General features: G+C 41.8%; 1 protein-coding gene across 1 annotated transcript in view; it reads right to left on the minus strand.

Moving 5' to 3' along the window:
- Positions 1-12931, minus strand: part of GLG1 (golgi glycoprotein 1) — a 122119-nt gene extending 109188 nt beyond the window's left edge. The window contains exon 1 of the mRNA XM_006063316.4: positions 12452-12931. Coding sequence (XP_006063378.4) covers positions 12452-12907 — 456 coding nt within the window. The 5' untranslated portion in view covers positions 12908-12931. The remainder of the gene's footprint in view (positions 1-12451) is intronic.
- Positions 12932-23037: the final 10106 nt, after the last annotated feature.

Consider the following 23037-nt stretch of genomic DNA (forward strand, 5'->3'; position numbering starts at 1 on the left):
GCCATTGATAGCAGACTGACAACCACAGAAGAAAAGATCTATAAACCTAAAAAATACAGCAATAGTAATAATGCAAAATGAAAGACAGGGGGGAAAACCCCAACCACACTGCTGGTGGGGAGAGGAGGGTGAAGAACAGAGCCTCATGATTGAGATGACAGCAAGCAATTTAATCACTTTAATCTATGTAAGATTAGTGCCCAGGAGAGGAGAAAAAGAAAAATGATTTGAGGAATAGGAGCACATAGTATGTTTTCAAATATTCCTTGGCATATTTAAATTTAAATGGGCTATAAACATACTTTTTAAAATATGAAAATATATCATTTATGTAAATGTGAAAATTATCAGAACAATGTGGTAATACACAACAACAAAAAAAGATTTTAAGTTTTAAAAGACTTGGATTTTAAAATTTAAAACTTCAAAAGAGTTGGCAAGTCTGAGTTCCATATCTTAATATTTACATGACTTGGGCAAATCACAACCCATCTGATTCCTGCGGTGTTTCTGTCTATAAAATAAGGCAGGTATCTGTCCTATCCACTGCATACCATTATCAAGAGCTCCAAATGAGATTACAAGCATTCCATAAACTAAATGTTAGACCACAACTTAACTCAGAGTAATTCAGTTTTTTAAAAGCAAGTGTATTTGGTGAGTCCTGACATTTATACCTAGTTCCACATCTCCCCTATTGTGAGAGAAGTAAGAAAAGTTTTTCAGAATACATTTTTTTTTTTTAGAATACATTATTTTTTAAGAAACAAAACTCTCAAGTCACATTTTCTAAATGCCAAAAAATCATGCTATTTATTAATTAACCCATATAGTGAGTGCTCAGTAAATATTTCACAAATAAATGAGTAAAAGTATAAAACAATCTACACTGGTTCCCTTCTTTTAACCTTAGGGGCAGATAAACCCAAAGAGAAGCTGGGGAAAACAATTTCAGAAGACTCCCCAGGTGAAAGTCCTACACCAAAATGTCTAAATTTCTCCTATCCCCTTGCTTTTAACTCTTGATATTAAGATGATGGACTTCCCTGATGGCTCACATGGTAAAGAATCCGCCCACAATGCAGGAGACCTGGTTTGATCCCTGGGTTGTGAAGATCCCCTGGAGAAGGGAATGGCTACCACTCCAGTATTCTTGCCTGGAGAATCCCATGGACTGAGGAGCCTGGCAGGCTACAGTCCATGGGGTTGCAAAGAACCAGACACCACTGACTAACACAATACTTTAAGATGATACAAAGGGAAACAATAAATATTGCCACAGCTCCTCCATCCATGGGATTTTCCAGGCAAGAGTACTGGAGGGGGGTGCCATTGCCTTCTCCAGTTGCCACAGAAGCAGATACTATTGACTCAAAATCTGAACAAGGAGGAACAACTGATTGAGCCATATGAAGCTGCTTTTTATAAATCAAATATGATTGGTTCAGTTCAGTCACTCAGTTATGTCCAACTCTGTGACCCCATGGACTGCAGCACGCCAGGCCTCCCTGTTCATCGCTAACTCCCAGAGCTCGCTCAAACTCATGTCCATCGAAGTCAGTGATGCCATCCAACCAGCTCATCCTCTGTTGTTCCCTTCTCCTCCTGCCTTCAATCTTTCCCAGCATCGCGGTTTTTTCCAATGAGTCAGTTCTCATGGTCTTTTCCAATGAGTTAGTTCTTTGCATCAGGTGGCCAAAGTACTGCAGCTTCAGCATCAGTCCTTCCAATGAATATTCAGGACTGATTTCCTTTAGGACAGATGGGTTTGATCTCAAACATTAGTAATTCTTATGGCTCAATCTGCTAGTAAAAACAAGCCAGAAAACAATGCTTAAAGGAGAGCTGGTAGTGGGGAGGGACAGTGGGCTGTGCAAAGGAAAAGATAACGAGCAATAGTCTGGGGCTGAAACTCCTCAAATCACTGAATATAAAATCTTTGTCAACAAACAATATTCACATGAAAAGCTTGTAAACGCAACAGCCGTAACTTGGCAGTCTCTGGAAGCCATGGACTACTTGGCGGGGGAGGGGTAGCAAACAGTAGGCTGTACCGTAGGAGCCAGTGGGAAGCAGAGCTGGAGAACGGAGAAGCGACCTGAGACCACGCTTATTTCCTAAAGAGGGAGGAACCATATCCATCTCCTGACTTCTGCTTTCACTGCTCATTTCTCCTGCATCACATGATATTTTCAAGGTGAAAACCAATAGACAACCTTATAAATTCTTGAAACTTCTTATAATGATTTAAAAAAGAAAACCAGCAATTCTACACACTAAATGTTTTTTATCTATATACGTCAGTCACGTCTTAATCTAGCAAATACGTTTTAAAAAGAGATTGTGGAATTCTAGCTATTTCGAAACTATTCACAACTAACTCTACTACCTAATAACATCAGAAAGAAGGCTTACACACTGGAAATATCTTGTACTGTTTTTAATGTATGAGTAACTTATGTATTTATACTTTAATATAGACTGTTTCACAGGCCAGCCAATGTTCCCACCTTAGCAATTTATAAGTCCTTACATTTTACTTTCCCTCTGAAAAGTTGCCAACTTTCAGGAAAATTTATGTGATTTTTATATTTATCTGGTCTTACAAAGGGCAAAAAGATAAGGATCAATGCCTTTTGTTTCTCAGCTGATAAAACAGCTATTTAGTCATTCCAATCTACAGAGTGAGGATGTTTTAAGCAGTACCGTCTTAGGAATAGAATGTTTTTTTCCCCTCTCACATCAGAGAACAGAGATTTCCTTTGTCTTGATGGGCAGTATATCCCAAATTTAGGCATCATTTAGGCGTAGAAAATGAAAGAACACCTGGTAGAACTGAATTCCTTCACCCAAGGAATTCACTCCTTTGCCTCCACAACCTCAAATTGTATACATTTTAAATACCTGGTAAAGACTCCATTAAAGTTTTGACCTTAATGCTCTTCAAGTAAGTTCAACTACAGCCTTTGCGAAGAAGTCTTGGATGGATTATATAAAAGGTACGGCACATTACAGTCCACGTTTCTCTTAAGACAGTGAACACACAGCCATATCTTGAAGGCTGTCATCTGCAACAACAAAGGACCACTGATGAGCAAGTACAGTTTGATGAATATTTCAAATTTTTTTTTTTACATTCTCATCATAACCCTGTGGAAGTAGGTTTTATACCTCAACTTTACAGATAAGAAAAGTGGAGGTTGAAGAGAAATCTGTCCAAGGTCACAGTAGGTGGTAGGTGAGCGAGGATTTGAATCCGGACTGTAGTTTCAGAACCCGGTCTTCCCACTCACTCCACAGCTTCTCCTATGAAGAGCGAGCGCCACATGGTGAAGGGCCCTGACCGATTATTTCACGTGCAGTAGGTATGCTCAGTAGATGGCCATTAACTAACAAATGGTGGACTCTATGCCTGATTAAAACTCTCCATTACATCCCCTTTTCCTTCTCAAAGTTTTTATTCACTTCGTGTTGTTTATTACATTACGGAGCTGATTTGGCTGGCGTAGGAACTGTGGAAGTTCTGTACCTGACTTTCTAAGTTAAATTACAAATGAAACCTTTCTAGACATCAGAGCATTTTCTCTAAACATGATTTTTTAATTCTTTTTTTTTGTAATTCTGCATTTGAATTGATTTATAACATACATACATTCCCCTGGTTAATTTCTCTCACATATTTCACTTCACTGTTTATCTTACGATTTAAAGTATGCATCACATATGTTTTTTATTTGTTTTTAAAGGAACACAAAAATGTTTTAAAGAATTTGTTCTATTTCACAAGGATATAGATCCAGTACCCATTTTCACTATGACTCTCCCTACATAGTTATAATGTTATTCAATCCTTCAACAGGAGAATTTATAGGTTACTGTAAGCACCCATGCAACTGATCTAATTTTCTAACTTCAGTAAAATTATTAAAGCTGAGTGAAAATAAATGCCTGGTTCTCTTAATTCATTGTTTTTAGATTCCAGTCCACACTTCTTGTTCTCCACACTCTATTTTAATGCAGATACAAGGGTAAGTACTGGCACAGTTCTGAGGACCATTACTTGAGATTCTTTTTAAGTTTTAAATATATCTAACTCAACCAAATAAAGATGAGTCACTTACTGACTTCCAGTTTTATGAGTTTAGCTCCTCTCACTCTGAAGGAGCTACTGTACCCCTGACAACTCATAAATTCAGCATGAGGAAGATGACATCCATCCATTAACCAGATCAGCAAGCACTTTAAGGTGGCTAAATTAAGAATTTCATGATATGAACAACCAATTTAAGAATGAGAAGCACTGACGGGCTTTATATGGTTTTTCTCCACCATATGCTCATAGAATTTAATTTATTCTTCTCTTATGCTACTTACTACTTTATAACTTGCATTATGGTCTTATAAAGATATCTTTTACTTCTTCCAGGCTGCTGTTGCCCAATAGGAATATAACAAAAGCCACATATGTTACGTCTTCTAATAGTCACATTGAAAATTAGAAAATGAAACTGGCTTTAATAATGTTTTTAACTCAATATACCCAGAATATTCTCATGTGAACAGTAATCAATGTAAAAAGAGATGAGACTCCCCTGGTGGTCCAGTGGTTAGGACTCCACGTTTTCACTGCTGAGGGCCGGGGTTTGATCCCGGGTGTGGAAACTATGATCCCCCAGGGTGTGCAGCACGTCCCCCCACAAAAACTGAAATAGTTTATTTTCCTATGTGTGCAAAGTCTTCAAAATCAAGTGTGTATTTTACACTTACAGCACATCTCAACTCAGACTACTCCAATTTCAACTGCTCAGTAGCTACATTTAGCTGGTGACTACCACGCAGGACTACCACGGGGATGGGGGAGGGGTACGAGCCATTTTACAGTTGGACAAGACTTGCTTTCAAATCTTAATTTCACTATTTACCAGCACTGAGGCAGCTCCCTCATTTAAAAAAATAGTAATCACTGAAATAATACTAATGATACATTTTTCATAAGATTAAATGAGATACATAACACCTAGAAAACATCCTGTCCCTTAGAACAAGACAAAAATCCCTCGGTAAATGCTACTATTATCCTGTATTTGTAGCCTTTAACACTAAGCACAGTGAGTTGCACATAGTATGCATTCAGTAAATGTTTGCTGAAGGAAGAGAAATTACTTTGCACATTACACAAGTCATCTTAACGGCTTCTCTTTAAAATACATTTCTCCTATAAGCAGAAGTTTTCCGGGAGGATTGTTGCTGATGAAATTTGTTTTGAGCACATTAGAAGAAATGTACAAAGAGAATGAACCATATCATCTCAGGACTGTTCTTTATTTTCTTCCAAAGAACAATGAATTATTAAGCAACTATTTACGGGAAAGCATTCTTATCAAGAGACTTCTTAAAAAGTTCATTGCATAAGTGACTGTGCTATTTTACAAGTAACTCAATTATCTGCAGGAATATTTTTATCTCAGGTTGGGATAAAAACACACCCCATTTCTGGGCTTTACTTGAAGAACAGTGGTGCAAGCAAGACCCTTTATAATCTGGACTCAAAAAATTCTCACACTCTCTACTTGAGTCAGTAGAGTCTCTTTAATTTCTCAAAGCATCTTTCCTTTTCACCTGTGCTTTTGACTCCCTTGCACATGTCTCATATTCCTACAGAGGACAGAATCACCAAAGCTGAAAGGATCTTAAGTGATAACCCAGTCTTCCAAAGCATGTACCATATGTGGAAACAAAATGATTTCAAGTGGTATGTGTTATTATTGCCTACTTCAATGGTCACATATTTTGTTTAATGTAAAAAAACAAAAATATAACTAGCACATCAAATTCCAGAACTCACGTAGGGAGTTCCCTGGTGATCTAGTCATTAGAATTGGGCACTTTCACTATCATGGCCCAAGTTCCCACTGGTTGGGGAACTGAGATCCTGCAAGCCATGTGGTGGGACCAAAAATAAAATAAAATTGGAAGGAAAAAAAAGGAACTCATGTATTTGTTCACTTACAACAGGGTTAAACTGTCCCTCAGTTCAGTTCAGTCCAGTCGCTCAGTAGTGTCTGACTCTTTGCAACCCCATGGGACTGCAGCATGCCAGACCTCCCTGTTCATCACCAACTAACTCCCAAGTTTGTTCAAACTCATGTCCATCAAGTCAGTGATGCCATCCAACCATCTCATCCTGTGCTGTCCCCTTCTCCTCTTGCCCTGTCCATCACTACTTAACTGTTCCTCAGTTCATTTCAGTCGCTTAGTCATATACGACTATTTGCGACCCCATGAATCACAGCACGCCAGGCCTCCCTGTCCATCACCAACTCCTGGAGTTCACTCAAACTCATGTCCATCAAGTTAGTGATGCCATCCAGCCATCTCATCCTCTGTTGTCCCCTTCTCCTCCTGCCCCCAATCCCTCCCAGCATCAGAGTTTTCCAATGAGTCAACTCTTCACATGAGGTGGCCAAAATATTAGAGTTTCAGCTTCAGCATCATTCCTTCCAATGAACACCCAGGTCTGATCTCCTTCAGAATGGACTAGTTGGATCTCCTTGCAGTCCAAAGGACTCTCAAGAGTCTTCTCCAACACCACAGTTCAAAAGCATCAATTCTTCGGCGCTCACCTTTCTTCACACTCCAACTCTCACATCCATACATGACTACTGGAAAAACCATAGCCTTGACTAGACGGCCCTTTGTTGGCAAAGTAATGTCTCTGCTTTTGAATATGCTATCTAGGTTGGTCATAACTTTCCTTCCAAGGAGTAAGCGTCTTTTAATTTCATGGCTGCAATCACCATCTGCAGTGATTTTGGAGCCCAAAAAGGTAAAGTCTGACACCGTTCCCACTGTTTCTCCATCTATTTCCCATGAAGTGATGGGACCGGATGCCATGATCTTCATTTTCTGAATGTTGAGCTTTAAGCCAACTTTTTCACTCTCCTCTTTCACTTTCATCAAGAGGCTTTTTAGTTCCTCTTCACTTTCTGCCATAAAGGTGGTGTCATCTGCATATCTGAGGTTATTGATATTTCTCCCGGCAATCTTGATTCCAGCTTGTGCTTCTTCCAGTCCAGCGTTTCTCATGATGTACTCTGCATATAAGTTAAATAAGGAGGGTGACAATATACAGCCTTGACGTACTCCTTTTCCTATTTGGAACCAGTCTGTTGTTCCTACTTAAGGGTAAAAAAAAGTGGTCGTATGATTTTTAAGCCAAGAGTAGCAGAGCTGGGCTCCATCCAAGTCTAAATCCTAGTTCTGTGCTCTTTTCATTGCTCTAAAGGATTCACTGCCCGTGTAACATGCAGTGATGAACACTCTCTTATACAACTGTTTCCTGATCACAATCCCATTTATCAAACCAACTGTAAGCAATGCTGGTATCTTAAAATACTAGTGTTCTTCCACTATGGTAAGTACATAACGGATCAATAACACCTTGATTATGTGGTTAGAGTTCTTCCAACCACTGAGAGTCAGCACAGGAGGCAATTCCATGTTGGCTCAAACAAAATCATCATTATATCCTAAAGTCAAACAGTGTTTGGATTAATTGCTGTTTGCATTATTCATTTCACTATTTTCACCCATGAATGAACAAGATGGTACACACATAAATTCTACAAACTATAAAAATACATACAGACAGAATACACAGGAAACAATTCATATAGATCAAATAAAAGGGATCTCGAAAACTAAATTGTACATGTGAGGAAACTGAGACTCAGTAGTAAAATGACTGGCTCTCCCTGGTGGCTCAGTGGTAAAGAACTCGCCTGCCAATGCAGGAGACGCAGGAGACATGGGTTCAATCACTGGGTCAGCAAGATCCCCTGGAGAAGAGAAAGGCAACCCACGCCAGTATTCTTGCCCAGGAAATCCCACAGCCAAAGAAGCCTGGTAGGCTACAGTCTATACGGGTTGCAGAGTCAGACACGACTGCTGAGCACGCACACACTTCCAAGCCCAGTCCAAGCTTGGAAAACTCCAGTGCAGTCCTCTTCTCTTCTCTTTTCACAACCGATGGCTGGATGCAGTAATCACCCAGAACCTAGAGGAGGGACCTCGGATGAGAGAGAAGGGGCCTGTACATGAGTCACTACAGAAAGAGCATAAAGTGTCGCTGCATGAATGGAATGGAGAAACAGTCCTACAGTTAGTTCACAGCAGTGCCAGCTCTAGTCCTGGTTTACTCTTCGTGGTGTTCCATTGATTCAATACAAACAGTAGGGGAATACATCTAAATTCTTCCATTATACAAATTGTGCTTAAGGTAACACGGAATCTGAAAATCTTCTCATGAAGCAGAAACCCTACTTGTAATGGACTCAGATTAGTATTAAATTAGCTTTGTCTAATGATGTCGGTCTGTGCACCTGAGAAATCTATACAATACTCCAATGCTAAGAGGCTGCTGCTACCCAACTGTTCTTGGTAGTGAGGAAAAGAGAATTCTAATTCCAGGCTACTCTTCTCACTTTGTGTCCATTTATGAACCCCCGGCATTCTCAACAGCCATATACTAATTTTCCTAGCTGCAATCATCCATGGCAGATTAGAAAGCGTACAATCTTTGAAGTCAGAAAGAATTTTCTGAATACAAGCCTTACCACTTAGGTCAGGATATAACACTGGACAAGTTACTTCATCTCTCTGAGTCTGCTTCTCAACTAAGATAATAAGATAACACTATTCACCTCACAGGATAAATAATACAGATACTGTGGCCTACTATCTTAGGATACAGTTAAGAGAAAGACTACGAATAGAAAAATAAAATGCTCACCTATGAGTCAAAGCAGGTTTACACTTTGTAATGTAATTCCTCTTCAATATATATTATAGTCCATCTTAAATATTCACAAAGCATTCACTCTGTGCATAGAAAGTGGCCAAAATGTATAGCCTGAAACTGATACCAAGAAATTCAGAAGAAATACTCATAATGTTTTTATATTGGCTGAGCTGTGCGGCACAGTTCTCAAGCCAGCAATCAAACCTGTGCCTCCTGCATTAAGAGCAGGGAGTCTTAACCACTAGACAGCCAAGGAAGTCACCATAATACTTCTAAATACTAAAAAATAACAATCAGGTTCTGGTTTTATCTTGTTTTAAGTCCTTATCAGAAACTTACACTGAAGTATTTATAAATTAAATGACATAGTGTCTGGGACTTGCTTTAAAATACGCCATTCTCCCAAGCCCTGTGATTAAACAAAGTGGGGACAGTTTAAGCTGGGAGTCATCAAACTATTCTCGCTACTTCTGTTCATGTATTAGAAAGCTTTTGTTTCTTTTTTAAAAATCTAACAACAAAAACTAAGAAAAACTACGCACATCACTAATAAACTTCTAAAGAATCAACATCTCCATGTGAAACTTCTGTCATTTCAGCCAAAAATATATAAAGTATTTTAAAATTACTCTCAACATAAAGCATGTCTTTTTCATCAAACATTAAACTAGACAACAGTACCTTCTCTTCCTTTGGTTTACTTCTCCTCTAACTGCCAGAACAGCCCAGGGTGTATTTTTCCTTTTACTTATACTAGAAAGTATATGTATGTGAACTAGTTATATATTCTTTTAACTAGAACTACTGCTAACTACATACAGAGATACACACATAACCAGGACTACTATTCCATTATTACTGCTAATATACCCACTATGTAATAGCAGGCCCATTGGGTATACTTGACCTTTTAAAAGGCATGACTCATCTGAGAGGGTTTAAAAAAAAGAAAGAAAAATCCCCCACAACATGTATCTTCAAAATAGTAACCAAAAAAACAGAAAAGTTGTGAACTAATCTTAGTCTATATGCTGTTTAACTTATAGTTTACACATAAAATTTTAATTTGCTGGCATACCATACATTAGACAAACTGTAAGTATCCGCTGAAATTATTTAAAGGTAACTATCAGTTCAGTTCAGTCGCTCAGTAGTGTCTGACTCTTTGCGACCCCGAGCACGCCAGGCCTCCCTGTCCATCACCAACTCTCAGAGTTCACCCAAACTCATGTGCATCGAGTCGGTGATGCCATCCATAAATACCTTCAAATAGATTCCGTAAGTGAATTAATACATAACTTTGAACACTAAAGGGAACCTTAAAATATCTGAACTTAAGACTTAACCTAACACCATATACCTATGCTACTTCAAAATAAAAATGTGGTTTTACCACACTATCATTTAAATAGTCATATGCTTTGCATCTTCGAAATACTAACAGCAAGAACACAGAGAACAATTTTCCCCAAATAAGTATCCAAAGGAATAAAGAAGCACAAATGTCTGCGTTCCTATCAAACAGTCCTACATACCAAAAAGCACATACGAAACACGTTCCATACTTCCATTTCAAATGTGCCTAGCTAGTTCACTTTCTTCTTACATGCTTTCAAACGCATAAAGTAGATTTAACTAATTCTCTGAGTAAAACTTCTTTTTGCTGTCTTTAAAGGGAAAAAAAAAAGTAGTTTAAAACTAGCTCCACCTCTTAAAGAATATATATAGTTGTTCATGGTACTATTCTTTTCATTTTTATGTATATAAAATAGGAGAAACAACAACAACTTGAAATTTGGGAAAAAACCCTGCCCTCTAAAAGCCCCCTCCTTCAATTCACATGACATCTTTTCTTCCATAAAACAGACGCCATTAGTTTACTTCACCTTCAATCAGTCAACACTATTTACTGAGTCTAGGCACTGAATTAGGTACTCTGGAAAGCTACAAAGGAAGTGCAGGACCTAGTAACTACCTTCAAAGAGTTTAAATAACATCCCTATAAAGGAAGGAAAATGTAGTTACCGAAACAATATCCCTGCTGAGAGTCTCACACTCAAAGGTGGAACTACAAGCACTACACTTTCAGGCCAGTTTTTTACAGGAAGTAATGCAAGAAATACAGTACCCACCTAACTAAACAGACTCCAAAAGTGCTCAAATCTGTTATTTATGGATTATATATGCTGCTACACACATCTACAAGCATGACAAAGGAACACTGCCCCTGTGAATGACAGAATCCACATGTCCCTAATACATGTCAAGAAAGATGTACTCCTAGAAAGGCCCACTTTCCCTAATAACATCCTGTTTCTGCCACAAACTACTCACCAAATGTTTGGTCCCCAACATTACGATCCTAGTTTGAGAGAACAACATGTATTTTATATCCTCAAAGGCCAAACAGAAAATTTCAAGAAGCCTGACACAGTTAAGAATCTTAGCTGTACTGACTAGAGGAGTAGGTGAAGAATAAAGAACAAGGGATTCTTTTTCTAATTTTCCAATTGTAGATAAGTCATCTAAGGACCCACATTTCTGGTGGCTCTAGAAATTTCCTTTCTCTCTGTCCCCTGAGCATGTATATCTTTTCCTCTTGTGAATTACTCTGTATGGACTACCAGGGCAAATATCACAGTGGGATGAGGGGGGAAAAAACTGCCAAGACTAGCCTTTTTGTACAAACCAATAGTCTTCCTGTGACCATGAACATCTTAGGCAATTCTGATAAAACTTTTCCAAATAAAACTGCATCAAGCAGTGGCTTCATTCTACTTGTCAACTTTTGGGCCTTTTATATGTTTAAACGTTGGGGGGGGGGGGGGGGGGGGGAAGTGTCCCTACCAGATTTGCTCCCAAACTTTGATAACTGTCAAAAATGCACTTAACGTCTGCAGCATTAAATATAGAGAAGAATTCTGTGTTACTAAACTGAATGGCATCAAAGAACATCAAACCAGGCATTAAGAGATACAGTCAGACAGGAAAAAAGATCTGAAAGCAAAGACCTCACAGTCCAGCCTCAAACGCTGCCTCGACTTTTCAAGCTTTGGGACTCTAAATCACTTGGAGTAATAGCTTACACTTGGGATTTATTACAAATTGACCAAAAGACGTGAAGGAAAAAAGAAGAGCATATATTAGTTTCAGCAGCTGGTAAATAACAGGAATTTCTGAATTGCAGAAGAATAGGGTAACGACAGTAAATCTGGCTGCAGACTACAATACACATCAGAACAGAACCCGAGCTGTCCAAACATTATCTACTGCCAATAAACAGCAGGGCATTCTTTACCAGCTGAAGTACGCCAACCATTTTTCACGTTTTAAAAAGCTGCTACAAATTACCCAAATCGAAAAGGGTTGCAAAATCCTACACAGGTCTTCACCGAGGAGCCACCGCGCTTAGAGCATCACACAAAAGACCGGAGCAAACAGACTCGCTCTGGGCCTCGGCCGACGGCGGCCGGGAGCCGGAGTGGGCGTCCCAGACCCCCGCCCGAGAGCGAGTGAGGGCTGGGGGTGGGGTCCTCTCCCCGGAGCGCGCCGGGGAGCGGGCGGCCGCGCAGAGGAAGCAAGAGGCGCGGCCGCGGCTGCCCAGGCCGCCCGGCGTCCGCGGCGGCCAGGCCTGAGCGCCCGGCACCTCACCTCTCGCACGTCCTGCAGGCACTCCAGCACCGCCAGGTTGTTGCTCCAGGTGTGCTTGGGACACACGCGGCTCACGTCCTCCCGGCAGGACTCTTCCTCCGCCAGCTTCCAGCCCCCGCCAGCCCCGCCGGGCCCTGCTCCGCCCCGCCGGACCGGAGACCCGCCCGCGGGGAACGGCGGCTGCTGCTGCTGCTGAGGCTGCTGCTGCTGAGGTGGCTGCTGCTGCTGCTGCTGCTGCTGCTGCTGCAACTGAGATGACTGAGGCAGCAGGAGCTGACCCGGCAGCACGCCGCCTCCCGGCTGCGCTCCGAGGGGAAGAAGGTTGCTCCCCGGGCCCGGGCCCTGGCCGTGGCCACCCGGGCCTTGGATTTTCTGCGCGCCGTCCGCCGCGAGCAGCAGCAGCGGCAGCGCCGCCGCCAAGCGGAACATCCTCAGTACACGTCCACACGCCGCCATCTTGAGTCCGCGGCGAGCTCGACGTGCCCACCGGCGCCGCGTATTTAAATGAGGGGGCGGGGCGGGGCGGGGCCGGCAGGGTCCCTCCGAACCCCTCCCGCCGCGCGGACCTGCCGCTGGGCGCCGAGTCTGCGAGCCGCCGCGCTCTGAGGGCCGGCGCCCCGGACCTCGGCCGGCTAGAGGGCGACGCTGGGCTTCCCTGGCGCTCCTTCAGATCCCTGGGGAGGGCCGCTTTGCCTAATTTCCTTGGTTGTCCGTCACCGAAGGAAAAAAAAAAAAAAGGATTGGGATTGCCACAACCAAGATGGCCGGTAGAGTGTGTCACCCGTTCTATGACTTGAAAGAAAAAACTTTATGTGTAGAGGTGAGCCTTACACGATAAGGTGTATTCCGATATCTAAGAGCCTCTTCTTGCACTTCTCCCTGCTTCCTTCCATCTGCCTCAGAAGCTTCTCTCACCCAGAGAAGAAGGCAGCGCTGAATCAGGCTTAGGAGCACTGGTTCCAGAAGAAAGAGCCCGTTATTCTAGCTCTTAGCAGACTAGACAGATCTTTTAAGTTCTCTGAGCCTCCTCATCTGAGGAGGCAGAGGAGGAACTCTAAAGTATAATTGTGAAGATTAGAAATAAAGTGGCTGGCCCATGATATGGGATTCAAAAAGTTATAACTAATATTATGAATAAACCGGGAAACCCTTTGTATCTGAGCCAGATTTTAAGCCAGAATTTAAATCCACATTTCAAGGAGGAAATAGCAAAACATGCTGAGGCCTCAGGTTAAGTCTGTGCCTCGGTAATTGGCTTGTTGTCCTGCATGCAGCATCTGTAGCAGCACTATAGGTGGGAATAGTTGTTTCACTTCTCACTAGTCCCCCTCCTTCTCCACAGGAGAGAGATACCTTCCCAAAGCATCTTCACATCTATTGTGTCATTTGAGCTATGCATCAGGCCTGAGTTGGGTTCTCACTCAACTAAAGAACGGCAGAGATGGTAACAGTTCTGCACAGCAGGGTTAAATGTCCTGCCCAGGATGAACCTTGCCAGCCTGGAACCAGAACCCCTGGCTTCTCACTTGGTGTGGTGCACTTATATCCCACCCTGCCGATATACCGTGGTGGGGAATAAGGGCAGCTTGGGACATGTGATCCCCACTGGTCATCCATGTTCACAAATGCAGCTTCTGCTGTCCTGACCCACAAATGGGCAGTGAAGACTAGAATCAACTAGAACCTGAGAAATTGTGTGGGGGTTCATGGACTCCATAAGGAACCACTGAAACCAAGAATATTCTGGGGGTACCAACTGCCCACTGTGGCTGACACAGGCCTCTATTTTTAGAAATAAGGGCATGTCCCAGACATTTCTACCAAAACTTCCTCAAGCTACTTCTGTAATGTGGTCCTAAGCGTTAGTCACTCAGTTGTGTCCAACTCTTTGCGATTCCATGGACTGTAGCCCACCAAACTCCTCTCCAAGAAATTCTCCAGGCAAGAATATTGGAGTGGGTTGCCATTCCCTTCTCCAGGGGATCTTCCTGACCCAGGGATCGAACCCAGGTCTTCTGCATCACAGACAGATTCTTTACCATCTGAGCCACGAGGGAAGCCCCATATGGTCCTAAGGCTATGGCCAACTTTGAACATTGACTGAGATAGTCCAGGGTAGACCAGATAAATGTATATGTTCCTTAACAGATAAGTAGCATAGGTAAGTCTCAGGCAGGCTAGATACCTGAAGTTCTTGAAAAGCCACTAAGGGTCATTACTTTTTTGAGGGGGCTTGGGGGTGGGGAGGGAGGCATGCCATGCCATTTGTGGTAACTTAGTTCCCCAACCGGGGATTGAACCTGGGCCCTCAGCAGTGAAGGCACTGAGTCCTAACTACTGCATAAGAGTCATTAATGTTCAATGATGGGTCTGCGTGTACTCAGACCACAAATGAGAGTTTATTTTAAGCCAGTTTAAGGCTAGAAGTTGACCATCTGCTAAGAGAAGCCAGCAGTTGCCTGTCTGTCAGCCTGCACTGAGGAAACCCTGCACCCGGCCACAGATTGCCTCTGGAGATAGGGAGGAGTATATGTGCCTATCTTGAAATCACAGTGACCAAGAAGCAAAATCTGGGAACCTGGCCAGCTCAGGCTGTGTTAGACAAGTCAGACTTTACAAAAGACACAAGCCAAGGACCTTGCTAAGGGCTTAACAGCGGGAGGAGGGGTTTACCCTTCCCCTCGTCCGGCTCTGCCCAGAGGGTGGACGCGCGCGCCGCCCACAAAAAAAAAAAAAAAAAAAGACACAAGCCAGTGGCAAGAGGGTTGACCTAACCTGGGTCTCCTGGACTCTGTTTCTGTAAAAACAGACTATCTCTACCACAAGCTAGGAATTTAAACCTTTACTGTACTCCTTGTTTCTTGAACCTCACTTCCATAACTCATTCAATAGATATGTGTTGAGAATTTTATTAATTTGCCACACATTGCTCAAGAACTGGTGTATATGAGAGATAAACAATAAGACAGTGAACAAAGATCAAGACAATTTAAGATACTATAAGTGTTATGATGAAAATAAAACATATGGGATGATGGGGGAGCTTTTATATAAAGGCAACTAATTATCATTGAGCTATGAGTGAATTGGCATAAATTTATTAAAAACAAAAGAGGGCGGAATCTAAAGATGTCTTAGTCTGTTCAGGCTTCTATAACAAAACAGCACACGCGGGGTGGCTTATAAACAATAGAAAATTTCTCATAGTTCTGGGGGCTAGAAATCTAAGATAAGGGTAGCAGCATGGTCAGGTTCTGGCAAAGGCCCTCTTCTAGACTGCCAACTGCCAACTTCTGTCCTCACATGGTGGAAGGGACTGGGAGCTGTGTGGGTCTCTTTTATAAGAACACTATAAAATAGTGTTTTTTATAATCTCATATAATACACTATAATATAATAGTGTATTTTATAATCTCATTCATGAGGGTTCTACTCTTATGATCTAAGCACCTCCATCCCTAATACCATCACAGTGGGCATTAGGATTTTAACATATGAATTAAGGGGGGACAAAAACATTTAGACCATAACAAAATTTCTAAAAGCAAAGGTTAATGACAAGTTCAAGACAGGGGAATAAGCATTCAAACTGAAGATCTATGTGGCTGCATTCAAATGAGGAAAGAGGGGACTAGAAGAAGGATCACAGGGCCAGATCCTACAGGCCCTACAGGCCCTACATACACATAAATGGGGAGGATTCTGATCCCAAATATGAGTGAAAATACAAATATGTATTTACACTGAAATAAAACCATAAAAACTAGATAAAATATATAAAGTATCTTTTGAGGGGTTAGCAAGTAACTAACGTAGTGAGGAAATGAGGGGGCTACCATCTTTGAAAGAAAGGAAGTACACAGTGGAACTCCACCCAGATTTTTTTTTTTTAGTGGACTGTCCAAATTGTGGCTCAGAAAAACTGAGCCTATGAAGACAGCAGTAATCTTATTGGACTGAAAATACACAGTGGCTGGGACTTAAGGGTCAAAATACTGGAGAGAAGGAAACCAAAGAGAAAGAGCCAAAAATTTGTGAACAAATTTCTCTCGAGTGGCTAACTGACTCCTAAGCTGTACGTGCACATAGTCAGACTCCAACAAACCCAGAAGAAAACAATAACAGAGACCAGTAGAGTGAGAGGGACTTCCGCACAGTGATCCCTGGCACAGTAGTGAAGAATCCGCTTGCCAGTGCAGGAGCTGCAAGAAATATGAGTTCGATCCATGGGTGGGGAAGATACCCTGGAGAAAGAAATGGCAACCCACTCCAGTATCCTTGCCTGGGAAATCAGAGGAGTCTGGCAGGCTAGTCCACGGGGTCATAAAGAGTCAGACATGACTGAGCACACAGCACAAGCACACAGATAGCTGGGGAAAGAAGCTAGAGCTTGGACCCTACCGATGTGTAGAGGTCTTGGTAAACACCCTTAGGTTTTTTTTATAACTGGAGTGGGTTGCCATTTCCTTCTCCAGCGGATCTTCCTGACCCAGGGATCAAACCCAGGTCTCCTGCATTGCAGGCAGACACTCTACTGTCTGAGCCACCAGGGCATCACCCTTAGCTTTTAACTGAAGCCTCAGAAGGTTTACACCCTAGAAACAAAGGCCATACTGCAGGAGAAAGGACAACACCACCGGGATAAGAACTTGCTCTAGAAGAAAAGGCAAAACTACAATACGCCACCTCTAATTAAGCTTAAAATATGCCTCAGGGGGACCAAGGTGACCCTCCAGTACTCTGACTTTAAGAAGAAAAATTAACCTTTTTAGAGAAAGATTAATACTATCCAGAGCTTCTATAATGTTTAATCTGCATGATCCAACAATGAATCAAAAATCATGCTGCTGCTGCTAAGTCACTTCAGTCGTGTCTGATTCTGTGCGACCCCAGAGACGGCAGCCCACCAGGCTCCCCTGTCCCTGGGATTCTCCAGGCAAGAACACTGGAGTGGGTTGCCATTTCCTTGTCCAATGCATGAAAGATTGAAAAGTGAAAGTGAAGTCACTCAGTTGTGTCCAACCCTCAGCAACCCCATGGACTGCAGCCTACCAGGCTCCTCCATCCATGGGATTTTCCAGGCAGGAGTACTGGAGTGGGGTGCCATTGCCTTCTCCAGAATAAAAAATCATGAGGCATGCTAAAAACAAAATAAACCTGAACTAAATAACCAAAAACAAAAAGTCAGCAAAAACATGATTTGGATATTGGACTTATCAGATGGGAACTTTAAAATAAGTGTGACTAGCATGTTATAGAAGATAAAAGAGAAAATGGGTGAAAATAGAAAATTCCAGTAAAAAGTAGGACTTTATACAAATGGACATTCTAGAACTGAATAAAAATTTGTTAGATAACATTTACAGCAGACTGGATTGGGTTGCTTTAACAGAACACCATAGGGAATTCCCTGGCTGTCTAGTGTTTAGGATTCCATGCTTCCATTGCTCGGTGCACAGGTTCAATCCCTGGTCACGGAAATAAGATCCTGCAAACCGTGCTGTACAGCCAAACACACACACACACACAAAACAACAAAACCCAAAACAGAATAGCATAGACTGGATATTTTGTAAACAATAAAAATTGATTTCTTACAGTTCTAAAGGCTGGCAAGGTCAAGATCAAGGTCCTGACAGATTCAATGTCCACTGAGAGCCAACGTCCAGGTGTGAAGACAGCCTTCTTCATGATGGACGTTAATTGGTAAATGGGAGCCAGGGAACTCTCCAGGTATGTTTTATAAAGGCACTAAGCCCATTCATGAGGCATCCATCCTCATGACCTATTCACTTTCAAAATCCACCCCCCATCAAATACCATGACACTAGGGGTTAAGATTTCAACATATGAATATGCTGCTGGATACAGATATTCAGTCTATATCACTGGGCATATAAGAAAGCATTCCTCAGTGATCAGTGCAAAGAAAGAGAGGAAAACAATAGAATGAGAAACACTAGAGATCTCTTCAAGAAAATTAGAGATACTAAGGGAACATTACATGCAAAGATGGGCTTAATAAAGGACAGAAATGGTATGGACGTAACAGAAGAAGATATTAAGAAGAGATGGCAAGAATACACAGAAGAACTGAACAAAAAAGATCTTCACAACCCAGATAATCACGATGCTGTGATCACTCACCTAGAGCCAGACATCCTGGAATGTGAAGTCAAGTGGGCCTTAGGAAGCATTACTATGAACAAAGCTAGTGGGGGTGGTGGAATTCCAGTTGAACTATTTCATATCCTAAAAGATGATGCTGTGAAAGTGCTGCACTCAATATGCCAGCAAATTTGGAAAACTCAGCAGTGGCCACAGGACTGGAAAAGGTCAGTTTTCATTCCAATCCCAAAGAAAGGCAATGCCAAAGAATGCTCAAACTACCACACAATTGCACTGATCTCCCACGCTAGAAACGTAATGCTCAAAGTTCTCAAAGCTAGACGTCAACAGTACATGAATGGAGAACTTGCAGATGTTCAAGTTGGTTTTAGAAAAGGCAGAGGAACCAGAGATCAAATTGTCAACATCCACTAGATCATAGAAAAAGCAAGAGAATTCCAGAAAAATATCTACTTCAGCTTTATTGACTATGCCAAACCCTTTGACTATGTGGATCACAATAAACTGTGGAAAATTCTTAAAGAGATGGGAATTCCAGATGACCTTACCTGCCTCCTGAGAAACCTGTATGCAGGTTAAGTAGTAACAGTTAAAACTGGATCTGTAACAATGGACTGGTTCCAAATTGAGAAAGGAGTATGTCAAGGCTGTATATTGTGACCTTGCTTACTTAACTTATATGCAGAATACACCATGTGAAATGCCAGACTGGATGAATCACAAGCTAGAATCAAGATTGCAGGGAGAAATATCAATAACCTCAGATATGCAGATTATACCACCCTTTTGGCAGAAAATGAAGAGGAACTAAAGAGCCTCTTGATGAAAGTGAAACAGCAGAGTAAAAAGCTGGCTTAAAACAACATTAAAAAAACTAAGATCATGGTATCAGGTCCCATCACTTCATGGCAAATAGATGGGAAAACAATGGAAACAATGAGACTTTATTTTCTTGGGCGCCAAAATCACTGCAGATGGTGATTGTAGCCATGAAATTAAAAGATGCTTGCTCCTTGGAAGAAAAGCTATGACCCACCTAGACAGTGTATTAAAAAGCAGAGACATTACTTTGCTGACAAAGGTCTGTCTAATCAAAGCTATGGTTTTTCCAGTAGTCATGTATGGATGTGAGAGTTGGACCATAAAGAAAGGTGAGCGCTGAAGAATTGATGCTTTTGAACTATGGTATTGGAGAAGACTCTTGAGAGTCCCTTGGACTGCAAGGAGATCCAACCAGTCCATCCTCAAGGAAATCAGACCGGAATATTCAATGGAAGGACGGATGTTGAAGCTGAAACTCCAATACTTTGAACACCTGATGCAAAGAACTGACTCATTTGAAAAGACCCTGATGCTGGGAAAGATTGAAGGCAGGAGAAGGGGACAACAGAGGATGAGATGGTTGAACGACATCACCAACTCAATGGACATGAGTTTGAGCAAGCTCCAGGAGTTGGTGATGAATAGGGAGGCCTGGCATGCTGCAGTCCATGGGGTTGCAAAGAGTCGGACATGACTGGGCAATTGAACTGAACCTAGAATTTTACACCCAGGGAAATTGTGCTTCAAAAATTAAGTAAATTAGGGACTTCCTTGGTGGTCCAGTGGTTAAGACTCTGCACTTCCACTGCAGGAGGCACTAGTTCGATCCTTTATTTGGGAACTTAGATCCCCTATGCCTCACAGCATGGCCAAAAAAAATGTAATGAAGCACTGATATACTACATATACACTGATATACACCCATACTGATATACTACAGTGTGGGTGAGCCTTGAAAATGTAATTCTCAGTGAAAGAAACCAGAGACAAAAGGCCACCAACTATAGGATTGCATTCTTCTGAAATATCCAGAATTGGCAAATCCATAGCAACATAAGTAGATTAATGGTTTCCAGCACATGGGGGGAGGGGAGAACTGAGAAGTATGGGATTTCTTTTGGGAATGATAGAAATATTCTGGAATCAGATAATTGCAATGAATCAGATAATCAGAACCATAACATTGTGATTATATTAAAACCCACTGAATTGTGCACTTAAAATTGTTAAAATATTGGAGCTTATGTTATATGAATTTTACTCAATAAAAGTTTTTAAAAATGCAATTCAGTGCAGTTCAGTTGCTCAGTCAACTGAACTTTCCAACCCCATGGACTGTAGCACACCAGGCCTCCCTGTCCATCACCAGCTCCCGGAGCTTACTCAAACTCGTGTCCATAGAGTCAGTGATGCCATCCAATCATCCTCTGTCATCTCCTTCTCCGGCCTTCAATCTTTCCCAGCATCAGGGTCTTTTCAAATGAGTCAGTTCTTCACATCAGGTGGCCAAAGTATTGGAATTTCAGCTTCAGCATCAGTCCTGCCAATGAATATTCAGGACTGATTTCCTTGAAGATGGACTGGTTGGATCTCCTTGCAGTCCAAGGGACTCTCAAGTCTTCCCCAACACCACAGTTCAAAAGCACCAATTCTTCGGTGCTCAGCTTTCTTTATACTCCAACTCTCACATCCATACATGACCACTGGAAAAACCATAGCTTTGACTAGACAGACCTTTGTCAGCCAAGTAATATCTCTGTTTTTCATAAGCTGTCTAGGTTGGTCATAGCTTTTCTTCCAAGAAGCAAGCGTCTTTTATTATCATGGCTGTAGTCACCATATGCAGTGATTTTGGAGGCTAAGAAAATAAAGTCTGTCACTGTTTCCATTGTTGTCCCATGTATTTGCCATGAAGTGATGGGACTGGATGCCATGAGCTTAGTTTTTTGAATATTGAGGGTTTTTTTTTTTTTAATTTTTTTTTTTTAATATTGAGTTTTAAGCCCGCTTTTTCACTCTCATCTTTCACTTGCTTCAAGAGGTGCTTCAGTTTCTCTTTGCTTTCTGCCACAAGGGTGGTGTCATCTGGATATCTGAGGTTATTGATATTTCCCCCTACAGTCTTGATTCCAGCTTGTGCTTCATCCAGCCCAACATTTTGCATGATGCAAAAATGCAATTGGATTCATTCAAAAAAAGGTGAAATAAAGACATCTGCAGACAGACTAAAGCTGAGAGAGTGAAGTAATTCATTGCCAGATGGCCTGCGCTACCCTAGGCTGAAAGAAAATGATCTCAGATGGAATATGGGACTGCAGGAAGGAATAAAAAGCACGGAAAGGATAAATATGCAGACAATATGGTCTGGAACAATGATAATGACAGATTTTTAAACATATGCAACAGTGAAATATATGACCCCATAAGATACTAAGGATGCAGAATTGTAATTGCCATACCCTGGAGTCTAGGATAAACACTAAAAGAATACTTACAAGAATGTGTAACTGTAAAGGATTTGATTAATCGAAAAGTAGCCAAAAAGGCTGGGAATAAAGTAACAATGGAAACATGGGATAAATAGAAAACTGCATTAGGTTTCAGTTCAGTTCAGGCCCTCAGTCATGTCCGACTCTCTGCGACTCCATGAGTTGCAGCACGCCAGGCCTCCCTGTCCATCACCAACTCCCGGAGTTCACCCAAACTCACGCCCATCAAGTCGGTGATGCCATCCAGCCATCTCATCCTCTGTCGTCCCCTTCTCCTCTTGCCCCCAATCCCTCCCAGCATCAGAGTCTTTTCCAATGAGTCAACTCTTCGCATGAGGTGGCCAAAGTACTGGAGTTTCAGCTTTAGCATCATTCCTTCCAAAGAACACCCAAGGCTGATCTCCTTCAGAATGGACTGCTTGGATCTCCTTGCAGTCCAAGGGACTCTCAAGAGTCTTCTCCAACACCACAGTTCAAAAGCATCAATTCTTTGGCACTCAGCTTTCTTCAGTCCAACTCTCACATGCATACATGACCATAGGAAAAACCATAGCCTTGACTAGACGAACCTTTGTTGGCAAAGTAATGTCTCTGCTTTTGAATAAGCTATCAAGGTTGGTCATAACTTTCCTTCCAAGGAGTAAGCATCTTTTAATTTCATGGCTGCAATCACCATCTGCAGTGATTTTGGAGCCCCCAAAAATAAAGTCTGACACTGTTTCCACTGTTTCCCCATCTATTTCCCATGAAGTGATGGGACCAGATGCCATGATCTTCGTTTTCTGAATGTTGAGCTTTAAGCCAACTTTTTCACTCTCCACTTTCACATTCATCAAGAGGCTTTTTAGTTCCTCTTCACTTTCTGCCATAAGGGTGGTGTCATCTGCATATCTGAGGTTATTGATAGTTCTCCCGGCAATCTTGATTCCAGCTTGTGCTTCTTCCAGTCCAGCGTTTCTCATGATGTACTCTGCATATAAGTTAAATAAGCAGGGTGACAATATACAGCCTTGACGTACTCCTTTTCCTATTTGGAACCAGTTGTTCCATGTCCAGTTCTAACTGTTGCTTCCTGACCTGCATATAGGTTTCTCAAGAGGGAGGTCAGGTGGTCTGGTATTCCCATCTCTTGCAGAATTTTCCACA

This window comes from Bubalus bubalis, chromosome 18, assembly GCF_019923935.1.
Source record: "Bubalus bubalis isolate 160015118507 breed Murrah chromosome 18, NDDB_SH_1, whole genome shotgun sequence".
Taxonomy (NCBI): domain Eukaryota; kingdom Metazoa; phylum Chordata; class Mammalia; order Artiodactyla; family Bovidae; genus Bubalus; species Bubalus bubalis.